The 26738-nt window shown below is 38.5% G+C and overlaps 1 protein-coding gene and 1 long non-coding RNA gene across 3 annotated transcripts; one reads left to right on the top strand and one right to left on the bottom strand.

The window, feature by feature from the left end:
• Window positions 1-107: 107 nt before the first annotated feature.
• loxl3a (lysyl oxidase-like 3a) lies at window positions 108-26195 on the bottom strand. Of its 2 annotated transcripts, XM_089135048.1 has the most exons (15): window positions 25465-26195; window positions 23683-24014; window positions 23382-23545; window positions 21613-21830; window positions 12296-12488; window positions 11966-12146; window positions 10586-10740; window positions 9994-10164; window positions 8782-8937; window positions 7655-7814; window positions 7312-7555; window positions 1738-1853; window positions 1279-1415; window positions 687-798; window positions 108-550 (listed from the first exon to the last, which is right to left on the bottom strand). In XM_089135048.1, the coding sequence occupies exons 2-15, from the start codon at window positions 23975-23977 to the stop codon at window positions 477-479; spliced, it is 2376 nt and encodes a 791-aa protein (XP_088991174.1). In that variant the 5' UTR covers window positions 23978-24014; window positions 25465-26195; the 3' UTR covers window positions 108-476. The 2 variants fall into 2 exon arrangements, with proteins under 2 accessions (XP_088991174.1, XP_039505223.2); XM_039649289.2 differs by lacking the exon at window positions 8782-8937 and having other exon boundaries at window positions 25465-26184.
• On the top strand, window positions 19932-23122 carry LOC148977589 (uncharacterized). Its single transcript, XR_016169742.1, has 3 exons — window positions 19932-20211; window positions 21758-21861; window positions 22979-23122. It is a non-coding gene; the product is annotated as an uncharacterized LOC148977589 (long non-coding RNA).
• Window positions 26196-26738: the final 543 nt, after the last annotated feature.

Here is a 26738-nt window from a genome sequence, read left to right as displayed (position 1 = left end):
TTAAAGTGCAGATTTGAATATATTTTAAAAACACTGTTTCAGAAATATACAGATACATGGAGACAAATCCTGCATAAGTTCAGAATAAATGCACACTGAAGTTCTCAGTCAGAAATCAGTCTTTATAATTCCCTGATGCATGTTATAAACAAAACCGATGTATCACGTGAATGGCTGACGTCTGCTCGGAGAGGTTCAGCGTTCACACAAAAGGAAGTGTATAGCGACTGTTCAACCGCTTATTCGCACTGACATAAGCCCAGGCCACACTCAAAGCTCTGTTCTGTCTCAGGCCCTTGGCTACATGATCATTTCTGATGACCTAATATAAGATCAGCTCGACAACATGTGATTCGACCACAGTAACAATGGATTCAAACGAGAATAAATAGTAACGTTAAGTGATTAAAGTTTCCCTTTGTCCAGAGTCACGTGGTCATTGCAGGTCACTGGGTTTGTTCACAAAAAAAAAAAAATTACGAGATCTTGTTGTTGAGCTGCCCAGGATAATGCTCAAATTCTTTCTCAGCCTCTTCACTGAATGAATCACCTGGAAACACAAATAATACAAATTACGTTTACATTTCAATATTTTTTTTAAATATTTGAATAAGCAAGCATGCAATTGTATTCCCTTCAAATCACGTTTAATAGACTCAGGCAGGTCTGAAGGACCCAGTGCTCACCAAGATGACATTTATGCAACCAGACACGGTTGCCATCGTATTTGCAGTTGCATCGCATTGCGTTGTTGGTGAAGTCACTCTCAGCTACCTCAAAGTTGGGGTTTATAACGACCTGACAAAGAGAAAAATATAATGCTTGCGTAATTGTAATCAAGCTAACAATATAATCAGCAAAGTGTGTACATAGTGACAGCAAGATCTTTAATAAGGCTGTATTCTGGGCTTTTTGTTAGTTAATCCTAATCCGGGAGGCTCTTTTCCGGTAAAATCCTTCCTCCACCCTTCCTCTGTGTAATTAAGCAATCATTAATCAAACCAAATCCTATTACTCTTCTAACCCTCGCATTCCCGGACGTCATGGTGAACTGCACGAGATCTGATAAACTCCACCACTAGAGGGCAGAACCGCAACAGCTCTTTGACAACTATTGACCTGCTGAAAGCCCTAGCAATGGGGTCCTACGGGACCAAAGTCTGCTCATGTAACTGCTCTCTGCTGTTAGTGTGCTATCTAGCTGATGGGAACACATTTTTAACAAACTACCAAGGTGGTTTCTCTTGCTGTGGCTATTACCACAAGTGAATAGGCTACCTGTAGTATGTAGTTTCCTGGTTTAACATCCGTGATGTCAATCCACTGGCAGTCGATATCATGTCTGTACAGGTCCCAGCAGCCCACTGTGATGCCCTGCTCACCGAAGTTAGCACATTCATAGTGCTTCGAAACACCTGCAACAAGGGTGGAGACAAGTTGATATTCCAAGCCGGAGAACACTTTAAAGGGATAGTTCACTTTGAAATTAATTTTTGATATGTTTTAGCTTGTCTCAAGGGAATCCAAGATGTAGGTGGCCTTTGTTTTTTCAATTTTTATATTTTTAGGTCAGACCGTTCTTGTCTGTCAGTCATATAATGGAGGTCTATGGTCACCACCTCAAAGAGCATGCACAGAGAAGTCCAAATTAAACATGATTTAATGACTCGTAAATGTAAGTACACACTGATGCCCTAAGACATGCAACGAGCGGTTGACCTTTGACCTCTGTCTTACCTTCATGGCACTCTGTGTCCTCCAGGCAGAAGCTTGCTTTATGTCCGTCTGCCACTTTGGTCCCGTTTAGAGTCAGCAGGTCGTAATAGGTGAAGATGTCCATACTATGATAGTGCCTGGAGATCATAAACACAGTCTTCTGAAGTTTAACCCTGCATCCAAAAACCATCATTCAAAAATAAAACATATACGTATGTGTTTTGGATTATGACTTCCTTTTATAAGTCTTTAATTGAATCAGGGTGTTCTTTTTGCATCACAGCTTGGTTTAGTAATAACAAATGTAGGTTGAATAATCGTGTTAAGTTGGCAGGAAAAGTCATAGGAATAATTCAAATCCAGCCTATTGACATTTATCATAGACAGGTTTTAAGTTAGACATGTTCTGTCAATCTGTTCTTGTCTGTCAGTCATATAATGGAGGTCTATGGTCACCACCTCAAAGAGCATGCACAGAGAAGTTCAAATTAAACATGATTTAATGACTCATAAATATAAGTACACATTGATGGCCTAAGACACAAAACGAGCGGTTTGTGTGAGAAAACAAACAGTATTTATGTAGTTTTTACCTTTTGTTACCACAGCCACAAAGCACCCACGCCCTCAGATCACTTGGATGTTTCTGTGGTTACAAGAGGTAAAAACGATATAAATGCTGTTTGTTTTCTCACACAAACCGCTCGTTTCGTGTCTTAGGCCATCAATGTGTACTTACATTTACGAGTCATGAAATCATGTTTAATTTGGACTTCTCTGTGCATGCTCTTTGAGGTGGTGACCATAGACCTCCATTATATGACTGACAGACAAGAACGGTTTGACCTAAAAATATCAAAATTGAAAATACTGTGGAAACAAAGACACCTAGTGGCCCTTGAGGTGAGCTAAAACATACCAAAAATTAATTTCAAAGTGAACTATCCCTTTAATGAACTTTTCATAGGTCGATTGCTTTGATATGAACTATGATTTGTGCAATGTGTATTATATATTGTTTGTGTATTATGTATTATCTGTATATGTCTGTCACCATCTGCTGCAAAAATAGTTTCCTAAGGCAGACAATAAAAGTATAAACAAACAAACCATAATGGAATTTAAGCCATCCCGAATCCATACTTCACTGCAACCTACAAATCTGTCATTTTCATGGAAAAAAGCAAACATTTAACAGGCCTTGGAGAGCAGATTCAGTGCTGTAGGCCTGTTGGAGAGAAGTAAAGTCGCAGTGTCTCAGACACACTGGCTCCAGTCCCAATCCTGGCTGCGTGTGTCCTCTCAGCAAGAGCACACAACAGGTTTCCTCATCATCATTGTGTCAGTCAGACACATTGGGAAACCTGATGTCTGCTAGGCTTGCAGTGTAAACACAGGCCACCTCTAAGAGTTAATGGAGATTATTTAAAGCTGCTCTTATTCATTAATCATCGGAAAAAATGCATGGCTTTGCACTGATCTACAGCATTTGAAAGGCTACTTTAAAGGGATAGTCAACACAAAAATAACATTTCTGTAATGTTTTTTCTTCTTATTTGGTACATTTTTGCAGAAGTAGATCTTGAGCAGTTCAAATCGAACCAAATCAGTGAACTTGTAATTTTTGAGCCAGTTTTTTTGTTTAGTGAACTGGTTCGTTTGGTTAACAATTAAACCCACTTAAGTGTAAATATTGTGAAAGTGTTTATTTACTAAATGTCTCATTTTGATTTTATGGAACAAAATCAAGGAGAGTGAATGGTGACAGTTTTCATTTTGGGGTGAACTATCCTTTAAGGATTACACAGTGCTGGTTTTATTAGAACAATAAAAGTGTTAGTATAAATGTATATCTGTAAGTAAGTAGCAGTTACAGGGTCATTTAGAAACCTGTTCCAAATGTTGGAGAGCCATATGACAGACCACTAGTCTACAGGCCACCAATAGCATATGGAGCAAGCATGACTCCTGTTTAATAAAGTTCCTGTTTTTGACCATGTTTTATTAACTTTAGCCAGTAGGTGGCACATACACCACCGGAAGAAAATATTATTTAATATTATAATGTTCATTTTATGCAAATATTGTAACTGGTTTGTCACAGGGCTATTTGGTCCCCAATGCTTCTCAATAAGAGTCAATATTTTACTCATTTTTAAAATACAGTTTTAAGACTTCAATTCATAGGGCCCAATTTTAACGTTCTGAAACGCAAGTATCAAACGCGAAGCTCAAGTAACTTTGTGGGCGGGTCTTGGGCGCTGTTGTTATTTTAACGGCGGGATAAATGACTCTTGTGCCCGTTGCACGTTTAAAAGGGGTTAGTTTAAAATAGCTTAATTATTCACATAGGTACACTAGATGTCGGCTTAGCTGCGGCATACATTAGAACGAATGCGCCATTAGAGCCGCCATCTTGGAACAGGGGAGCCCCTCCACTTTAATGCATCAGCGATAATGTAAACAAAGGTCTAACGGAAATAAAATCATCATGAATGCGATTTTCTTGTTTTGTGGTTCGTTCCAATGGTCAGACATGTATTTATCATTGATTCCAGGAAAAAAAAAAATTCTTCCTAGTTCAGATTTCATTCGTGTGAACATCATACACAGGACAAAAGTCCGCCACCATCAATTAATTTGAAGTAAAGCCAGAGACAGCGTTACCAAGCTACTTCTTATGACAACACACCTTTTCCAAGATGGCGGCAGTTTTGACGGATACTTAGAACCCCAAGGTGACGTCTAGTGTATATATCTATGCGTTACTCATAGGTGTGGTTTGGGCATAATATGAAATAAACCAATCAGAGCGTCAGCCGGTGCGCATGTTGCATGGCGGATTTACCAGGAGCGGTTCACACATAGACAGTAAAAGAAAGAGTTCACAGCCGAGGAGACCGACGTTCTTGTCAGGGGAGTGAAAGACAAGTGACGTTGTAAGGGGACGGGAGAACCCACCCAAATCAGCGTCGGAAACAGGTCTGACCCGTCATTTCTACAATTAGCCTGAAAACTTTGGGTAAATTTGCAAGCTAGTGCAAAATAGGAATGATACATGCGTCAGTGTATTCGTAATGCATTTGCGCCGGGTGCAAGATAGGGCCCATAGACTTCAACACAGAAAGCACATCACTTTTATGGATGCAATGGTTATTTAAACATGAAGGAGGAAAACATTTTACCCATGCAGTTGTAATGCAAAATATTAATATTTAAGCACTTATCCTATGCACTACTACACTTCAGCTCAGTGTAGAAGGTTATAGCATGACGAACAGAAACCACTGTGACTGATATAACCAGCACTGGATCATGTCGGCACACGTGTTCATTTAAAGTAGCGACTGCCAGCTTGAACTTCCATTCACCCTGTAGGGTGTCCAGGGTCTGAAAGCCTCTGCTCTGGTTTGTAGGACGAAATTTATATCAGTTTATGGCCTTATGTTGTTCAGCCGACATGACCACTAGCGCTCTCAGTGTTAGTAAAGCCATATGGGTCCTTGGGGCTGCAGCTGGATCAGGTTGGAGCAAAAGAAGATTCAGCAAAGCTGCCAGACGCTTAAAAGAAAAACACAGTTGATCTCTGTTCAAACCAAGCAAGCAATATTCAACCAATATTCTCAGTGAATAACACACACGAACGCTTGGCCATTGCATTGCAACATAAGTTTACTTATCATGCATTCTTGCATTACTGCAAAACCTCAGTACTCAAGGGGGTGCCGTCTTAGGCATTTAACTGGATATTGACAATTTAACTAAGTTGGACTTGATTGGCAAGAGTGTCTTCAAGCTGTTGTCATGATAGTAATCGACCGGAAAGACTTAACTGACTGTAGAAGAAGACAGTTTTTTTCAAGCTATAGTTATTTAACTAATATTGTTGAGTGTTACTTTTGTAGGCCAAAACCCAGAAACGAGTTTGCAATTTAGCACTTCCGATTCCATCTTCCTGAAGTCAATGCGGGCGTTTAAATAGGGTTTTGTTTAAAAGCCTGTGAAATACTTTCACAGCCTTATTGTGTTAATTGCACTTTTGCAAACTATTCTAACTCAAACTTTCAGGGAAATTGTTTTTGACAAAAATGCATCGCTGCAGCGCTCTATTTTGTGATGAAATTGAGCTTGTATAGCTATAAGCATTTGCATACTTGCGTAGCGTATGATTTTGGGTCTTAAACACATACTCCACCTTAGGGGCCTAGCCTGACGTCGTCATACTCAGTTTTTAGTCAGAATGTGAGTCTGCTCCATTGGGCTGTGATTATGGGGCGTGTTTCAACCAAACCAGGGGAAAAAAAGCCCTTCCAGTCATCCACCATGGGACCTTTTTTCGGAAAAATATTGTAGGGCTGTCAAATGATTACTCGCATCTGAAATAAAGTTTTGAGTTTACATAATATATATGGGTTGACCGTGTATAATTATTTTGTGTATATATATATATATATATATATATATATATATATATATATATATACATATATATACATATACACACGCATGCATGATTATTTAAGAAAAAAAATAGTATTTATATAAAAAATATTTATATTTATATATCTATATATACATGAAAATATTTCTTAAATTTATACAAGCGTGCGTGTATTTATATATATAAAATAATTATACACAGTGCACCCACATATATTATGTAAACACAAACTTTTATTTTGGATGTGATTAATCGCGATTAATCGTTTGACAGTCCTAAAATATTGTATGGTTGTCAGTGGCGAGAGAGAACAAATATTTTGCTCTCGTTTGAATTGTGCCCTGAATTACACGTATGATGTTTCTCAATTTAAAAGATACATTTTAAAGTCAAGAAAGTCGCAGATTGCTGTAAAAAAGACTGTGAAAATACGTAATTACAAAGACTACAAACCCAAAAGGTGCACATTTTCTCTGAATGAAGAATGAAGCTAACTTTACTGAAGCTAAACTTACGTTATAATCGTAACGTTACGCCGTCTTACCTGAGTGTTTTGTTCATTGAGCGATTTTCACATAAAACTAAATGTTACTCTTCTGTTTTACGACAAACTGTGACTTTCTTGTTCACAGTTCAGACGGAATAAAAAGATAAGTTGTCTCTTGCCATTGACTACCATGCATGTTTTTTACCAAAATAAGGTCCCATGAGCCGGAAGCAGAGGGGAGGGACTAAGGACCTCTATTGGATAGACCGAATCCCGTAAGGAAGGACGGCAAAAACATCTTTACGGTCGACAAATGCCTTGATCGCGGTTCTCTGTTCCTCTTTTAAAATGAATGTGCTGTATAGATCTTCTATAACAGACGCGATGGCAGATTCTACACATCTAAATTCTCCAGCGGCAACCATTCTTTGTTGTAAACTAATTTAACCCAAGAGCTCTTTGGTGATGTGGATGATTACATTACTGTTGATCATCTGTCCATCATCGTATAAAGCCCGCCATGACAATTTGATTGGTCCAAACAGCTTTGGTTCGGGCATACTTGCTTCACAACGGATCTAAACTTCCCATCCTCAAATGTTGTGGGCGGGGCTAATTTCAGCTGGCATCCAGGCTACTGCGGGCGGGGTACAAAATTTGAAATTACCTATGGCATTCATGCCACACCCATGAGTGGCGGCCGAGCCGTGGTCTGAAGTCGGCCTTGCCGATGTTGTGTATCTGGGAGGAGAAGCGTAGCAGGCGACGGTGGCCGTATGGCCAGTTGGCTTGAGCAGCTGATTTGGCGAGGCAGTTTTCCTCTGCTGCACAGTACAGCAAGTGCAAGGGTCGGTCCTCGATGTAAACGCTCTGCTCCACCAATGGAGCGTTCAGCACCAGGTCCGAAGCCGCTAGGGATCGTGGGAGAAAGTGAACAAAAATATGATGGAATAACTTCTTTTGAAACACATCCGAACAAACTTTTCTTCACAGACTTGCATTTCACTCACTGTCTGAGCAAATGACGCCAGCGGAGAACTGCGCTCCCGCTCTTTTGCAGCTGATGACAGGATGATGCTGACAGTCGGTCAGAGTCATCTCATCACCCTTACACTTCACCCCGCTCAGAACCATCTCGGTCACGTTACTGCTGTCCCAGTACCACGTTTCCTTAACACGTGGGAGAGCTCGTCAGTCGATGAATGAATATGGCAAATGACTGAACATGGATAAAACAAGAAACACAATACAAAGCACAAACATAATAGCCATTGGTTGAGTTTTGGTGTTGGTGTTTGCTGGTTGCCTTATTTTGAGTCACAATGTTTCCACTTTCAGTCTATTAATACATTTATCATTGCAAAAAATTATATTCTATTAGTAACCCGATCTGGGGCGCGTTTCCCATACAACGACGTAGTTCACTGTTTCACTACCATAGTACGATGCATCGTTGGAAAAATCAACTAGCTAGTCGTGACTGTTTCCCGAAACCCACTGTCGCAAAGTATCGTTCAACCACGTTGGTTTCGCACGTGGTGGAGTATTAACTACTTTTAATGAAACTGTTTGAGATCCAATTAACACTAGATTTGTTTTATATAAATTACAGACATGTCATCTGAGGACTATTTCTAATTGTTCTCAGTTGTTTTGCTTTATTACCAGACTCAATATTTGGCTCGTTCTTACATAGTAGAGCACGTTCGCACATGCGCACTCTTCAAACACGTTAGTTCAAATCTTTTGAAAAACTAAAAGACGTAAATTACATTTGTATGTATTCTAAATAAAAGGCACCGGTTGTACTGAATGTCAGCTTATTTTGCTCAAGATAAGGATTTATTACCTCCAAATGTCATGCAATATAGAAACGATGCCTCTAACCACAGATCGAGAGCTGTCGTTCAAACCACACAACTTTGCGATGCTGTTAGCGTATGGTTCGTTGGCATAGTTGGCTAACGATGCTTTCGGGAAACGCACCCCTGGACTATTTTAAAGAAAATACTGACCCCAGACTTGACGGTAGTGCATACTTCTCACATGAATAGCTCACGTCATGTTAATATGAGATATCAAACCAATCAAGCTGCCATGCTTGATCAGCCAGTCCCATAGCGCCTCTCTTACTCACAGTGATAGCATGCAGGCAGAATCTGAGGCCTAACTGTCTGCACGCCACCATGGCTTCTCTTGTGGTCCATTTTTCACTGCATATAGTTCCCCACCTGGACTTGACCTGAACCTCCACGCGACCCTCGTGATCCGTCCTGCCCCCCACCATACGGATCTGCAGACAGACCCCCACTGCAAGGGCTTAGCATGCAAACTAGGCTAAATAAAGCGAAGAAGCTAACCTGCTATGCTAATGCTTGAATTACAAAGTTCTATATCTGCTAGTAATGATTTGATTTAGTGGATTATTGTGATCAGTCCCAGAGGCAAAAGAGCGTGGTGCGTTTTACTACATAAGTTCATGTATTGCGTTAAGAGGTGTTAGCATGCTCTGTTCACGCTGTCTTGAAAATGTATTGTTATGGTAATCAGTTGAAACCTCTTGAAAATACACTCACACTGCTAAGAAATATATTTTTCTGAGATTTATTTATTTCTATATATTTTTGCAGTGAATTTCAGGGGAGGCGAACCCATTTGGCATAATGAGTGGCCATGTTTATGTGTGACACCCCAGATTTTCCTACGTAATATCGACACAGAAAATGTGGGAAAAGTGCAAAGTTGTCTGGGTTTACTTATTTTTTAATTCACTACAGGTTTAAAACTTTGCAAAAACATACCGAAATACCGTCCTTCCAAAAAATATCAGATTTCGACGAGACCTGTACTGAGCCCCCAATGGGACAGGGTGATGAAAAATAATGCTAATGCATTTCCTAGCAAAACTTCTGCATTCCCCCAAGAAAAAAGTGCGTTCACTCACCAAACATTTGTGTCCTTTGCCAGCAAATGCAAAGTTTCTCTGTTAACGCAAAACAGTTTGCGAGTAAACGCAGTTTCTTGGAGGAACGCAAAACAGTTTACGACGAGTAAACGCAGTTTCTTGGAGGAACGCAAAACAATTATTTACTCCATATTATTATGCACCGCCATTTCAGTAACTGCAATTGCATTAGTTTTTTTTCATACTACTGATTTTTTGCAGGTTATTCAAGTTTTCTTGTACAGGTAAACACACCGTGAATCTGTGAATCCCCACGCCAAATATGGAAATACGAATTGGCGTGTCATACACATGCTACTTCATGAGATCAGTCTGTAATCCCCTAACCTCCATGCTATATTCACTTAAACTGCTGTGTTGTATGTTATACAGTGGTTATCTTACTCTCAGGCCACTGCTGGCATGTCCCAACCCCAGCTGTCTGCACACTACCATGGCCTCCCGAGATGTCCATCCGTCCCCACAGATCAAACCCCAGTCCCTCATCTCACTGCCTGTAGATAGCAACAGCTCCACCCTCCCCTCCAACCGCGTTCGACCCCCGGTCAAGCGGATCTGCCACAGGTTACAGAGCAAGCAGGAGAAAGAAGTAAAAGTTCAACTTGATAAGCAGTGCTGCTTTAGGGCTGTGAGTGTGTTTTTACTGCACATCGCATCACCTATTTGAATAAAAGTGTGCTCATTTAAGTGATTTTACAGATTTTGGTGGTGCAATGCTTTAGTTTGGATCAGCCCTGAACAGCATTGTTAGTATTCATAGCTGAGCTAAGAAAAATTTCAACACAATACCAAACCCCATAAGCGTTAATCGTAAATGAAGACACTTTGATGAGGGCATCAAAGATTTTCTGTTTGAGGACAATTATGGTTATAATAAATGTTAAACGTTAGATAAAAGCAGATTTGAGACAGGTTTTTTTCATAGTTTACTTGCTAGAAATAAAATAACAATAGAATCATCATGTATGTGTCGGACCGTTTTCTCGAAGCCCATGTAGGGAATGTTGCAGATGACGGAGGCGTCCTCCATGTGTTTGCAGTCTTCAGCAGTGATGCTCTTATGAGGACAGTCCCACAGGCTCTTCTCATCACCACGACACTCAACCTCATTCATGTAGATGGGACCCATGCCTGTGGAGAAGAGATCATAGCCTTTGAATGATCCATCCATCCATCCATCCATCCCTAAAGGATTATTAGGAGCACCATACTAATACTGTGTTTGACCCCCCTTCGCCTTCAGAACTGCCTCAATTCTACGTGGCATTGATTCAACAAGGTGCTGAAAGCATTCTTTAGAAATGTTGGCCCATATTGATAGTATAGCATCTTGCAGTTGATGGAGATTTGTGGGATGCACATCCAGGGCACGAAGCTCCCGTTCCACCACATCCCAAAGATGCTCTATTGGGTTGAGATCTGGTGACTGTGGGGGCCATTTTAGTACAGTGAACTCATTGTCATGTTCAAGAAACCAATTTGAAATGATTCAAGCTTTGTGACATGGTGCATTATCCTGCTGGAAGTACCTACCAGAAGATGGGTACATGGTGGCCATAAAGGGATGGACATGGTCAGAAACAATGCTCAAGTAGGCCGTGGCATTTAAACGATGCCCAATTGGCACTAAGGGGCCTAAAGTGTGCCAAGAAAACCATTACACCACACCATTACACCACCACCACCAGCCTGCACAGTGGCAACAAGGCATGATGGATCCATGTTCTCATTCTGTTTACGCCAAATTCTGACTCGACCATCTGAATGTCTCAACAGAAATCGAGACTCATCAGACCAGGCAACATTTTTCCAGTCTTCAACTGTCCAATTTTGGTGAGCTCTTGCAAACTGTTGTCTCTTTTTCCTATTTGTAGTGGAGATGAGTGGTACCCGGTGGGGTCTTCTGCTGTTGTAGCCCATCCGCCTCAAGGTTGTGCGTGTTGTGGCTTCACAAATGCTTTGCTGAATACCTCGGTTGTAACGAGTGGTTATTTCAGTCAAAGTTGCTCTTCTATCAGCTTTAATCAGTCGGCCCATTCTCCTCTGACCTCTCGCATCAACAAGGCATTTTCGCCCACAGGACTGCCGCATACTGGATGTTTTTCCCTTTTCACACCATTCTTTGTAAACCCTAGAAATGGTTGTGCGTGAAAATCCCAGTAACTGAGCAGATTGTGAAATACTCAGACACCAACAACCATGCCACGCTCAAAATAACTTAAATCACCTTTCTTTCCCATTCTGACATTCAGTTTGGAGTTCTGGAGATTTTCTTGATCAGGACCACACCCCTAAATGCATTGAAGCAACTGCCATATGATTAGTTGATTAGATAATTGCATCTAGTGTTGCCCACCTTGGCCCATTCGCGCTCCAGTCAGAGCCTCTTTAGCGGTGCCGAAGCCCAGTTCTCTACACACCACGCTGGCGGACTGCAGGTTCCAGCGGTCATCACACACTGTACCCCACTCACTCCCTTTCAGGACCTCCACACGGCCCTCACCTGCCTTTGCACCGCCCTTCAGACGCACCTGAGCCTGGAGAATGAGAACGAGCATGATCAACGGAAGCCATAATACAGGTGTTCTTTTAATACTGTTGATATTACCTCCAGAAAACGTGATTTATGTAAAATCAGTCCATTGAAAATGAGTTACGTTAAAATGAATTAGCTTCATCTAATCACCATTGGATTGAGCTTGACTCGACGTGCTCTGGCCTGTGTGAACAGTGGCCCGGGCACACAGTTGACCACAGCAGCTCCTCCATCGGGACAGGGGGCGCTAGAGTTTGCTTTACTGAACTCCATCGTGCATGCTGAAAGATGAGCCTCATTTCCTGTGCAGACCACTGAGTGGATCTTGTACACACTCTGGTGACTAAACAGAAACGCAAATGATCAAATCACATACATTGTATCCCAAAACAATTGACTTTATGCACAGCTGCACTACTTCCTGAACTTAAGCCAGCTCCCTTGTTTCCTGTCTGCCATTATTGGCCAAGCTTGATTAATTCAGGTGTGTCTGATTATTGTTGCCGTGACTACTGAGGTCAGGCACACCTGAACTAATCAATTTGGCCAAAAATGGTAGACCGGAAACAAGGGAGCTGGCTTAAGTTCAGGAAGTAGTGCAGCTGTGCATAAAGTCAATAGTAATAAATTCCAATAACATTCTGTCTGCTGAAAGAAAAATTAATGCGGTTTGAGCAAAATAACAACAATTTATTATCTAACACATACACTAATAATACACCAGAAGATGTCTTTGAATTCTTAACCTGGTAGTGCTTAGACAAGTAAACCCGAATGGAAAGCATGACCGATTTCTTGCATTCTATCAGCTTGCTGAGAAATAGTGTCCAGTCCAGTGTGAGCAAATAGTGCATATTGATGTTGCTTTTCCACTGAAGGGCATTCAAATGTATTTATATTGTGTACATCTATAGTGTATATATTCCCTCAAAATATAATATATTATTACTTTCTCCTAACTTTGGGGTGAAATATGACCCAGACATGTTCTTGACAGCTTTCGAGAGATTCACCCGTCTAGCATGTGTAGCTCACACTGCAGTTTTGCTTTATGAAAGGCTAGATTTTTACAATGGTTCACCAGATTTATGACACGTCCCAGACTCTCACACAGGTGATGACATGACCAGGAGAGGTCTGCTATGGATGGAGTAATATTACTGTAGTGAGAGAGAAGTTACTTTCCTCTTCTGTGACTTTCCAACCCGATCTCACGGCAATTCGAACGAATTTTACGAGGTGGCCAATTCGTAACAATTCGTATAACCTCACTCATACGAATTAGTTTGAATTTTGCTAAATTGTACATATTTTACGAGTTGGTCAATTCGTATGGATTCGTACGAATGACCTACCCCTGACCCCGCCCCTAAACCTACCCATCACGTGGGTTTAGACAAATCGGACGAATTCGTACGAGTGAGGTCGTATGAATTAGTACGAATCAGCCACTTTTTAATCACTCGACCGAATTAGTACGAATTGCTCGTAAGATAGCGTTTGACTTTCTAGCACAAACTTATGTATGTAATTAAATGACAGAATAAAGAAATGAAGTAAAATAATAACTGGAGAATAATAAACATGTACAGGGGCCACAAAAAGCATTTGGATGCTTAAAAATGTCTGATTGTCATTGCATTAGATATCAAAATATAAAACCAAGTGTCTTATGGAATATGCAAACAATTAATTTAATCTGCAAACAAATGAAAAAGAATACATTTTTGCACAATGACTCTGACATTCAAACATTTTTAGGTGTGTCCAACTCAAAAAATTTTAAGTTATAAAAACAGGCCTTATTCAATTTCTGGGAAGCACAGACATTCATACAGACAGACATCTGAGAAGTGTAGGATATTGTAAATGTGCAGAGTGAGCTATTTCTAAAGTGTATCTAGCCAAGCACTTCTGGCATGACATTGATATCAATGTCATAATTACAAAGATGAAGAGAAGTACAGTAATTTACACATTTCCTTTCAGTAAATTATGTCAGAGCTCATGATCATTTAAGCAGTGGAAAGGATAAATGGCAGCTTTTTCATCCACCAAAGATTACTTGTGTTTAGTCAGCTTGTAGACTTTAATATCAAGCAACATTAAGTGTAAATTTAATGGCCTTCTGTCAAGAGAAGATATTTCATCAGTCAGTGGGAGAGTGTTTTTGGAGCTCCACTTCAGCATGCTGAGGACTTGAGCTCATGTCTAAGGAGGTCACTCGTTCAGTTTGACACACACACATAGAGTGCATTGGTTAAAATGATAGCCATATTCTCACAATGTACACGTGAATTCTCCTATGCTGGCTTGTTTTTCTGTCCAGTCACAGACTGCTTACATTTCACCATCTGCTGTGAATCAAAGTAAGTGTCTGTGTTCAGATGTGGATGACTGTTTCAACACAGATGGAGGAGAGAAGCCATACAGGCACAGCAAAACAAAGAAATGAAATTGCATTGAACCTTCATTATGACAACATCAAAAACCTGCCGCCATAATCTGTTTTGTGTGGTTGCCAGGGTGTTGCTATGTGGTTTCTAAGGTTTTCAAAATGTATTTAGCACAGGGTATCTGCGGGGTTGCAATGGCGTTGTTTGCAGCAAGAAACTTTTTGATTAATAAATAGATTTAAGAGAATGAAGAAGTTTTGTAATGAATTTAAACCATTTTCAATATTTTTATTTTAAAATAGGCTTATCAATAAAATTAAATTTGTGCATGTAACAAGTTACTAGAGGCATGTTTGGAGAACCCAGTTTTATTGAACAAACTAAATAGAAACTATAAGCTTCACATTGTCATGGGCATTGAATGAATCTTTTTTTGAGTCATTTGGTTCATTCAACGAACAAAATGAATGAAATGACTCAAAAAAAGATTTGTTCATTTTGATGAACGAGTTCGAACCGGAGAGTCACGAACGTGGATCACAGAACAGAGCAAGGTGAGCATTTGAGCTTCTAAAACTTAAACTTTTTTATTGATTTTTGAAATGACCAATCGTTTCGCTAGATAAGACCCTTATTCATCGTCTGGTGTCGTTTAAAGCCCTTTGAAGCTGCAATGAAATGGTCATCTGGACCTTGAAACTACTGGAGTCCGCAATGAAGTCCATTATATGGAGAAAAATCCTGGAATGTTTTCATCAAAAACCTTCATTTCTTTTTCGACTGAAGAAAGAAAGATATGGACATCTTTGATGACATGGGGGTGAGTAAATTATCAGCAAAAGTTTTTTTTTTAAAGTGAACTAATCCTTTAATACTCAATAATATTTGAAAGAGAACTTAGTTTAAAACTCATAGGACATACTATCTGACATCCAGATTTATGTGTCTGATAAGTGCACTCAGAAAACCATGCATCATAGACTGATAGGCCTTTAACACTAGAAGTGCCAGAATTCCAAAACTACTAGAACGGCCACGAACGGTCATTTTGACCGTTAGATTCGAAACATTATGAAATCATTTTCATAATTTTATTTTCGTCAACCACATTTTTTCAAAGACGAAAACGAGACAATAACTAAATAAAAACTAGGTTTGAATGACAAAAACTATGACGAAAATGTTAGTGGCGATATGCGAAGCGGTCAATAGGCTAATAATAATAATAGGACTAGCAGAACTAGTGAACCGCCCATGCAGCAACAGCGCAGGACAGGGCAGCAGCGCTCACCAGGATCATCCGACATGGATCATCTGGATCCGCCGTGTCTGATGATAGCAGCCGTCTCTTTTTCCTTGATGTGGACTCTGACTCTGAATCACTCTCTAATGATATATAGCCTATAGATAACATAAGTATTATAGATAACTGTTGTCTGGTTTTATTTGCTTATTTCTGATCAACAACTAATGTAGAAATTATTATATAGCAAACACCGCTACAGAGGTGACCAGACGGACCTTTCTGTTGACAGTTGAGAGAGAACACGATCAACCGCGGAATATTTAACAAAAAAATATCGCGAAATTCAGTGCGGTCAATATGACCGTCTATGGCCGAAATAGGTAAATATGTTCATTTTTTTTTGTTTTGCCTTACGTTTACGTAACTTAATTTATATGAAAAGCATTTTAAATGAAAATACAGACAATTTTAGGAAAAGTCAGGTACCGACAGGATTTTATTATTTTTTTCAACAAAGTTATTGTAGATATAAAATTCAAAACGGTCAAAATGACCGTTGTGGCCGTTCTAGTGTTAAAACACATGCAAATAATAAACTTTCGTGATGAAGAACTGCAATGTCATGTGAGCGTGTCAACGATAGAGATGATAATCAAAACCAAAACATGTTTTAGTTCTTGGCAAAGTAACCATGCACAAGCTGTAAAGGCGGGGCTGAGAGCAGCAGCTCATTTGCATTTAAAGAGCCATACACAAAAACAGCATTTTTTCCCCCTTCCACTCAAAAATGATCTGTTGAACTGAAACTTCACAAACACAACCCTTTAACCCTTAAAGACCTATACAGCCGCCGGCGGCTAAAAATAACTGTTGTTCTTAAATGTTAAATAACTTTTGAACCGCTGCTCCAATCCGTATGCTTTAAAAAGTCCCATAAAGAGGAGATTCGCGGCTTTTCTGTGATATCGGGTTAATCGCGTTTGGACATTCAGAAGCTCCGTAGTGAATGTGATTGCGTCATCAAGTTTTGATCAGCACTGATTCGTCAAAGAAACCCGTGCGTTTTTTTCCTCTGAGCCAATCATAAATGACTGTTAATGTTTAGTCCCACCCCATCCCCAGATTGGTTAAAACTATCATCTACTCAACCAATAAATATAGTTCTTGGTCTTTTGCACGACCAATTAGCACCTTTCTTTAGAAATTTGAACAGAGGTAAAGTCAAAGTAGTTCATATAGGCTATGTATGTATGTATGTGTGTGTGTGTTTATATATATATATATATAAGTTTTATTTATATATAAGTTGTTTTTTTTTTTGCTTCATTGTTCTACTACAATGTTTCTATTTATGTTACTTCCTTAACTCTTTTGGACACATCTAAATTGTCAGTATGAAAAACACTGTTTTCACTGAAACAATGCTTTTCACTGAAAATCGCCTATAATAATCTTGTAATAAATACCTATAACTTGCTTAGGGATTGTTTCATGTAGTCAAAATTACATCTGGAAATGTAAAATATCCAAGTACAGCTTTCTAAAGGAAAAAATCCAAACTTCAGGAGGATTTGTTTGAGTTGAGTAAAAAAAATCACTACAAATATGCTGCCGTTTTTCTTAAATCTGGTAAATTCATCCATTCTAAGACAAATTAAATGTAAAATTGGATTATTTAAATGAGATAGATTGAAACTTCAAGTTCTCCTGATAAAAATGATATATGGCACTTGATGCTGACTGCTATAATGGGTTAGAAAAACAAAGAAAAGAACAAGCGGTGCAGGTGCTCCAAAAATGGTCTAGGTCTTTAAGGGTTAAAAACTGAAGTGTCACGCTGGAAATAATTTTTGTCTTCTGTAAACATAAAGCCCATCTTCTTTGATTTAATTGCCCATTTAAATCATTTTGTATTTGTAACTTTTACAACTTTTTTTTGTCAAACTCAAACGGTGCAGGACCACATCAAATTACCATAACATTTACCAATCGCTATTATAATAAATCAGAATCAATCAGAGAGACAAATAACCCCGCAGCTCAGAAATTTCCATCAGGGCCTCACTGATTGTACATTTTTCACTGGCACAATGATAAAACTTCCTCATCCCTCACAAAGTTAAAAACACGTTGGCTGGAAGCCCAGTGGTAACATATGGGACTGATTTCATTTTGTAGGACTTTGTAAACATTCGTCATTACTTTATGTGACAATGCATAACCGCTGCATCCTCCATGACCTCAAGAAACACTGGGGTGTTTCTCTGCAGTTCATATATCCATCAAGATTCGTGTGTATGTGCTCACATTCGCTGCCAGGTTTCATAACAACATATCCTGACTTGCATAAGTGGATTCTTGCAAAAGTCTTTTTGGCCGCAGCAAGGGAAGTGTATGATGATCTATAATGATTCATTGGCCGAAGATCATGAAATAGAGACATTTTCCATCTTTTTAAAAGTGCCTGAACACGTGCAGTAACAGGTACATATTTAATGGTGTATATGAGCTCTTAATCTTAAGTATTTGAGGGAATAATGGAAACTATCTATGTGGCTTTGCAGTAAAAATGACAAGCAGATATCCAAATGCATTTGAAACTAACATTAAATCTTTTGAATGTCTAGATGCTCTGGCTGAAGCACGAATGCTAAAAATAGGTTTCAAATAACATATACATAACAATAACTTTCCATAAGAATCCAAAATAGTCTAGATCACACAGACAAGTGATAATTTTAGAGGAAGGCTGCAAGCCACAAATTAGACAGTCAGCTTCGAGGAATTTGAAACTGACCATCTTGCTTTTCAAATGTTGTTTTGATCACAAAGTTCCTTCAACTGTTGTAAAATACATATTTATTTTGTTTACAGATATAAAATACCTGAAATTGCCTCAGAAACCAATTGGACTACCACATTATACAACAAAATATCTAGCAGTATAAGTAAGATAAAATATAAAAACTATGATATTTAATAGAAAAAAATAAGCACACTCTTCGATATTACAATATAGTGTTTAAGTGATGAGAAAAATTATTCCTCAAAATGAAGATTATAAGGCAGCTGCAACGGATATCGCATACTTCCCTATATATACTAAATCGCTAGTAGGTGAAAAACAATGTGACAAAAAAGTGTCTGAATTCACAGTACTCATTAGAGAGTAGGGCAAAAACAAGTAGGCTACCTGGATGACCTACTACTTCTAATGAGATTCTGAGGTGTGCATACGATGGACACTTTACAATCCCATGAGGCCACGGGAGAGGATTTAGGATTGGAGGTGAACTGATGCTGGTAGGTCACATGATAATAACAGCATGTCAGATGTAGTATGTTTGGATCTTGTTTACATTCATACTTAACACAATAAAGGGGTGGTATAATGCCCCTTTTTACAGGGGTTTTTGCTCAAAACACGTCGTTTCGTGTGTCTTCCTTTAAATGCAAATGAGCTGCTGCTCCTGGCACATTGGGCGGAGCTTCAAGTTGTGTTGTCTAGGTTGTGTGTTAGCAGCTTTCCTCAGGCAAACAAACACTAAAATGTCAGAATCTGTTCTTAAACTGGAGTCGGACAATGATGGAGAGACTCGAACATTCCTACTATTACAGTTGCATTAAGCAGGATGGAAGGGAAGAGTATTATTAAACCTGCCTGCAACTGGAAATGGCAAAGAAAGTGGAATGAATGTAAAACAGGAAGACATTTTTATAATCTACATAATACTGTAAGACAAAGTATATTGACACAAAATTTAAAGAGAGAAGATCAGGTTATTTTAACAAGACTAAGGATGGGACATACAAAACTTAATTTAACACTTCATATTATAGGGAAACATGGTACCGTACTGGTTTATGCGAAATATGCCAAATAAAGGAAACAGTTGAACATGTGTTGTTATTTTGTTCCAGGTATGAACAGGAAAGAAAGGATTTAATAAGTGAACTAAAGGAAATAGGATGCAAAGAATTTACAATCAATAACATATTGAACATAAAACAAGGATCCAGGGAAAAATTCATAAAGCATAGTGGTCTTAAGACTAGAATATAGTCATCTCATGCTTCTAGACTGAAATCACTTCACACTCCAGCACAGGTGGTGGCGGTATGCACCATAAAGTTGGTATGCAACCCGCCAATAAATCCATAGACGAAGAAGAAGAAGATGTTGATGGAGAGACTCAAAAAAAGCAGTAACAACATGTAGAATACAACAGGACGTTTCTGAATGATTAGTTGATGAATTTATGTTGCTGATGTGGAGTTACTAATTCACTTTTTTAGCGGTTGAGCTAAAATTGCTTTAGAGGGTTTTCACCGACGTCAGATTCTGGGCGGTAACCGGTAACCCGGATGAGCGGCCATTATGGAGGCACTCGGATGTAAACAACAGCATGGACTGCACTAATAATGTAAGTTACTACTAAACGTAAGTTACTACTAAACGTACACTAAAAAGACACAGAAAAAAACCCGTGGTAGGTGCGAAATCATATAGAGAAGGACTTATCAAGCAGGAGAGAGCGCAATATTTTGAAAAACTAAAGTTAATAACGTTACGTGGTAAAGGTCCGAACGAGCTAACGTTAGCTTCTCTAACTTACCCCGTACTGCAATTCTTTCTTCTATTTCTTAATAATAGCATAAGAAACTACATTTATGAGACAGTTTTTGTAAGATTTCATTGGTGATTTCTAATTTGAAATTTCATTGTAATCTTGGTATGGTAGCTGTGGAGAATTTCATATATTATATTTTCTATGCTAATTAAGTGGTGTTATAAGTGCAGCTTGTGTCCAAATGCATTTTGTGGCATGACACGGCGTTTTAACTTTTATTCATTTCCAGGATATGAATTCTTGATATCAACAATTGTATTTTCTTCACTAGTGAAATATCATCATAGGCTGCCATTCAAAACCAATTGTTGATATCAATAATTTATTTCTTACTAGTTGAAATTCCAATTTCAAATATCAGAAATACAATTATTACTAGTAAAAACCTTTATTTTTGATATCAAGAGTTCAATTGTTACTAATTGAAATATATATTCTTGATATCCACAATTTAATTGCTACTAGTAACAATGATCATTTTTTTTATATCAATAATTACAATTTTACTAGTGACAGTGTTAATTTCTGATATCATGAATGTGATTGTTACTAGCAAGAAAGCCATTTTAGATATCTGAAATAATATTTATATCAGAAATACATTTTCAGATATCAAAAATTATAATTTTTACTAGTAACAGTTGAGTGGTTGATATCAAGAATAGACATTTCAACTAGTGACAATTTAAGTATTGATATCAGGAATTAACATTTTTACTAGTAACAATGTAATTATTAATATCAAAAATAATATCTCTACTAGTGAAAAATCAATTCTTGAATTTAACAATTTATTTTGTATGGCAGCCTATGGTGAAATTTCACTAGTGCAAATACGATTAAAGATATCAGCAATTAAATTGTTGATAACAAAAAATTTAATTGTTGATCTCAACAATTCAATTCTTGATATCAAGAAATCATATCCTGGAAATGAGTAAAAGCTAAAACTTGCCATATTTGTGGCCACTATGTGTAAGACGTGTGTGTGAAATACCATCTCAAAATAATATTCAGGTAAGTTTGCCATTTGATAGACAATAGTTGTTTATTCACTAAAAGACTACATTTTGTACTTATCATATTGAGCACCTTGTGTTATGAATCGAATATTTGATAAATACTTTTTTTTTTTTTTTTTGGACAACCATAATTAGTTTGATGATCCTTGTTTTCTTTAAACATGCCCATTACCTGCTTGGCTTCTTGGCCGTAGTTCTCTGGGAAGGGAATCCCATCATGCCACACACCACTCGAGAGTTCTTGGTGGTCCAGCCAGTGTTGCAGACGTGACCCCATCCGTCCTTAAACTTAACCTCTATCACTCCCTCTGTCACAGGCATACGGCCGGCATGGGCACCTGAGAGAGGACGCAGACGAATCTTCTCCATACGGTTTTTATCAACCTGCATCTAAAACAAATGCAACTCTACGTCAGGAGAGGTAAATGTGATATAGGGTATATACTGGTTTCAAAACCAGTGTTTTTTCAAGTATGTGCATGTCTGTGGTGAAGATGCGATGAAGTCCAGTATGTCTTTCTGATAGATATAAGCCTTATATTTGTTTAACTTGTCAGCCAAAATCTCCAAATTAAATTTCATGCAGAGTTTTTAGTAAACGAGTCCGTCTGTTTGGCTCATGCTGGACACGAGTCATCTCACATGAGGGTTTTGGATCACTGGTAAGCAGCCAAACCACACCTCCATTGGCTAGAACACAAACTCTTTCCACCATTTACACAAGCACTTCCAAATGTCTGGCCAGAAGGGTCCACAAAGTCTGCTGAGCACCTTGCCATGAGACAATCAACTGAAATCTGAATTTGGAGCTTAAAGGCACGGCAAAGTCGCAGCAAACCACATCTATACCAGTTGACTTTCTCGTGCAATGCATTGTGGAAGTTTCGGCCAAAATTTCAGTCCCCATTAGGAAAAGAGTTCATAAATCATACTTACTGTAAACATTATATTTTAAGGGTTAGGTTTAGAGTTAGGGGATACAATGTAAAGTTTGTACTGTATAAAAATCATTATTTCTATGCATAAAACTCAAAAACCCAATGTTTGTAGTTATGTCATAAGTCTACACTATATTAGATAACTGACATTTCAAAACAGCAGAAAACCAAACAAATCACATTCAGTCTCAAACAAGCTTGCATTTCTATGAAACAAATAGTGAGCTCATTATAATTACGTTGGGAAGTTGTTTGTTCTTTGGGAAGAACATTCTTCTTGTCAATTGGTGTGTTTTGGAAAACATTTGTAGATTTGGATGTGAAATCAGTCATTTGCAACATTCCAGTAAACTCCGACACATCTGATTGTGTGTAGTGAAGCACAAACAGCAGAGGTTTCCAGAGTTTCATCTGACACCCACTCGTGTTCTCAGTGTTCTTTCAGCCTTCCGGACAAGAACACAGAGAAACCTGGCACATATACTGAGCAACGGCACTTCTGCGTACCCTCAACTCTTCCTTCTCTCCTGCTTTTCTGTCACTGATTCTCCAAGCTTTTGTTTCTCTACATCTGTCTCTCTTTCTCTGGTGTGGTTCCAGGGAGATCATCAGAGATGAATTTACAACTGAGCAAATACTTTGAGTCGGGAGCAGAGTGACTCTAGACACTCAATATGCGGATGAAGGAGAGAGAGAATAGGCGGGAAAAGTCAAATGTAAAATGGAAGACTATAATGATGAACAAAACATGTAAGATTCATAAACTGTTATTTTTCACAAAGCTTTTCTACAGTAATAGAAATTAAATAATAGAAATTGAAATAGAAATAGAAGATTTTCTACAGTAATAGAAAAGCCAATCCAAAAATCCTAATGCATTTTTGTTGAGGGAACCAGAGTGATGCAAACATACGGGTTGGCCTATGAATATGTAATGTAATCATGCTCAAATTGCTATTTTTCTCTGTTTTCCAGCATCAGTGTGATGGAAGTGATCTTTTACCTCAATGATGTTGGATTCTGCAAAGCCCGGAAGTCTCTCGTCTTTACAGACAACCCCTGCGTCCTCTTGATGCGTGCAGTCGCTGTTCCCCCAGCCTCGGGACACACATTTCTCTATGCTGTTTTCCGTTCCTCCACACATGACATTATCGAGCCAGATTTTACCTGCAGGGACACGGATCTTTTTACCAGGTGAGCTTAAAACAGGGGTTTCAGATACTGGTTTTCAGATATGAAAGCACGAACTCGACAAACTACAATAGAAATGTCATTTTGGTAATAAGGTGTATTTTTAATCTTACCGTTGCCCGGTCCATACTTGGCACTGTGCGACCAGCTTAGTGCCTCCACGAACCCTAGATGACGACACAGAACATGAGCGTTGGCCAAGGTGAAGTCATCATCGCAGATAGTTCCCCACTCTCCACTGTAAAACACTTCCACTCTCCCTTCATTGTGTTTGCGAGGGTACCCGGCCAGACGAAACTTCATTTTTCCATCATGAGATGGAGAGGGGGTCTGGCTGAGACAGGAGGGCAGCCAGGCGGCCCATAGCACCACGGCAATCACCGAATCCCACAATTCACCTCTCAGCATGGCTTGAGCATGTGAGAGATGAAGAGAGTAAGAGAAACTAAAAGAGAGAGTGATATACAGTATATGCATTCATTTGCAAGGTGTGCATGAAATGATCATAAAATAAAGGAAAATTCACTTAAAGGAGTAGTTCACTTTTAAAAATACTTTTGCTGATAATTTACTCACCCCCATGTCATCCAAGATATCCATGTCATTCTTTCTTCATTCGAAAAGAAATTAAGATTTTTGATAAACATTCCAGGATTTTCTCCATATAATGGACTTCAATGGGAACCAAACGGTTCAATGTCCAAAAGACAGTTTCAGCGCAAACTGCAAACTGTTCAAAGGGCTTTAAACGATTCCAGACTATGAATAAGGGTTTTATCAAGTGAAACGATTGGGCATTTAAAAAAATAAATAAAAAAGTGTAAGTTTTATAAGCTCAAATGGTCGCCTTGCTCTGTTCTGTGACGCACGTTTGTGACTCTCCTGTTCGAACTCATTTATCAAAATGAACGAATCTTTTTTCGAGTCATTTGGTTCATTCAACGAACTGAATAACAAAATGAATCGAAAAAAGATTAGTTCATTTTCATCGTCTGGTGTCGTCTAAAGTCCTTTGAAGCTGCACTGAAACTCTCATTTGGACCTTGAACCATTTGGTTCCCATTGAAGTCCATTATATGGAGAAAATCCTGGAATGTTTTCATCAAAAACTTTTTTTTTTTTTCGACTGAAGAAAGAAAGACATGGACATCTTGGATGACACAGGGGTGAATAAATTATCAGCAAAATATTTTTTAAAAGTGAACTACTCTTCTTTTCCCTTTACTTGAATTACCCCTAATTTTTCTGTAATTTTCTTACTTGCGTAATTGCATTAAATACTGTATTGCACAATTATATAAAACAATTTAATGTCAAAAGGTAACCTCTAATGATAAAATGCATAGCCTAAAGTTCTTCCTTTAAATACACGTCAGATCAAGAATCATGTATGCATTTTTATATTATTTATTTAAAAGAATTTAAAAAGCAGTTTCATGTCTATCCTTGTATTATTCAACGTATCAATGTTGATATGGGATTAAAAAAATAATTAGTAATGTGTAATACAACACTTTTTAGAGAGAGTAATTAGTACAGTAATCTAATTACACTGTTGAAGATGAAATGAGTAGTAATTAATTACTTTAGTTAAGTAACTTAACTTTAATTTAATTAATAACTTTAATTATTCAATCACAGAGTCGTGTTTAAGATCACAACACTCATAAAGTCATTCATCTTAGTGTGACGAATATTTTAAGAATCTGATGAATCGGTTTCCATTATAAAGAAACTTTTGTTCAATGGCAAGATGCTATGGATATTAAATGTTCTTCATATAATAGATGCCAATACCTTTATTTTCTTTAAAAAAATGTTTATAGTGTCCACTAAAGATATAAAACAAAATGCATTTAAATAAGACAATCTTATAGTGCTCATGCTCCACTTACCTGAATCCAAGAGACAGACACTTGCACAGGTTTCCTGGTAAGTCAAGTGGTTGTGGGCTCGGATCAGATCTTATCCCAGTTTGATCTGTAACTGGAAGCTTAAAGCATCAGGGTAAATCACAGGACGCTGTTGCTGTCTTTAGAGAGAGAGAGAGAGAGAGAGACAGAAGGAGAGCTGGGTGAACTGGAACTGTCGTATCTGCCCGTTTCACAGGTTTATTTAGAGGAGGCAGGTCTTATGTAGAGGTCTCTCTCAGAGTCAGTGAATGGAAATGTCCCGTCATCCTGTCACGTCCTCTCCATTTTTGGCAGAAGGTTGTTTTTGCATAATCTGGAAAAGATTCTCTGAGGATGCATGTGTGCAAGCAGTAGCAGGAGGAGGAATGATGAAGCATTTTCTCCACTCTCTCCTTTTAATGATATTCTATTTCACATGCATTTTATAAATAATCATTCTTGCATTAACATCAAACAATTAAAGGCCAACAGCATATCCTAGACTTGAAAATTGAAAATTAGACACTTCACCTGTGTAGACAACAAGTCACCTCCAACTCAAGTCAGCTGACAACTAAGAAACAGCGCCATCTTGTGGGCACTAGTACACAGTGAGAGAGAGAAGGGAAGGGGTGGGGGTTTAGGAAAAGTCTATGAGTCAAGACTCGAACTTGTCCACCTGAAGCACAGTGTGCTGTCCACAAGGCTATTGGCACCAACAAGCCAGCATTCCCAAAATTCAGTTTGCATTGCATTGTCTGTAAATTTGCAACAAACAAATGTACAGATGTTATATTTTTGATTTAAAAAAAAAAAACGTTAAAAAAACTTTTGCTGATAATTTACTCACCCCCATGTCATGCAAGATGTCCACGTCTTTCTTTCTTCAGTCGAAAAGAAATTAAGGTTTTTGATGAAAACATTCCAGGATTTTTCTCCATATAATGGACTTCATTGGGAACCAAACGGTTCAAGATCCAAATGAGTTTCAGTGCAGCTTCAAATGGCTTTAAGCGACACCAGACGATGAATAAGGGTCTTATTTAGGACCCTTTCGAGTCATGACTCGAAAAAAGATTCGTTCATTTTGAACGAGTTTGAACAGGAGAGTCACGAACGCTCATCACAGAACAGAGCAAGGCGAGCATTTGTGCTTATAAAATTTCAACTTTTTTATTTATTTTTGAAATGACCGATCGTTTCGCTAGATAAGACCCTTATTCGTCGTCTGGTGTCGTTTAAAGCCCTTTGAACAGTTTGCCCTGAAACTCATTTGG

The sequence above is a fragment of the Pimephales promelas genome, chromosome 9 (assembly GCF_988280905.1).
Source record: "Pimephales promelas chromosome 9, fPimPro1.hap1.1, whole genome shotgun sequence".
Taxonomy (NCBI): domain Eukaryota; kingdom Metazoa; phylum Chordata; class Actinopteri; order Cypriniformes; family Leuciscidae; genus Pimephales; species Pimephales promelas.
The sequence above is the reverse complement of the archived record's forward strand: the minus strand, read 5'-3'. Positions and strand labels throughout refer to the sequence as shown.

Excerpts from the sequence above, each read along its gene's own strand:
- loxl3a (XM_089135048.1), bottom strand. The coding sequence starts at position 23,977 with ATGCTGAGAGGTGAATTGTGGGATTCGGTGATTGCCGTGGTGCTATGG. Across the intron at positions 8,938-9,993 it reads ATGCCAGCAGTGGCCTGAGA|ATCCGTATGGTGGGGGGCAG; the intron begins GTAAGATAACCA and ends GTCTGTCTGCAG. Across the intron at positions 1,416-1,737 it reads GGACACAGAGTGCCATGAAG|GTGTTTCGAAGCACTATGAA; the intron begins GTAAGACAGAGG and ends CCCTTGTTGCAG.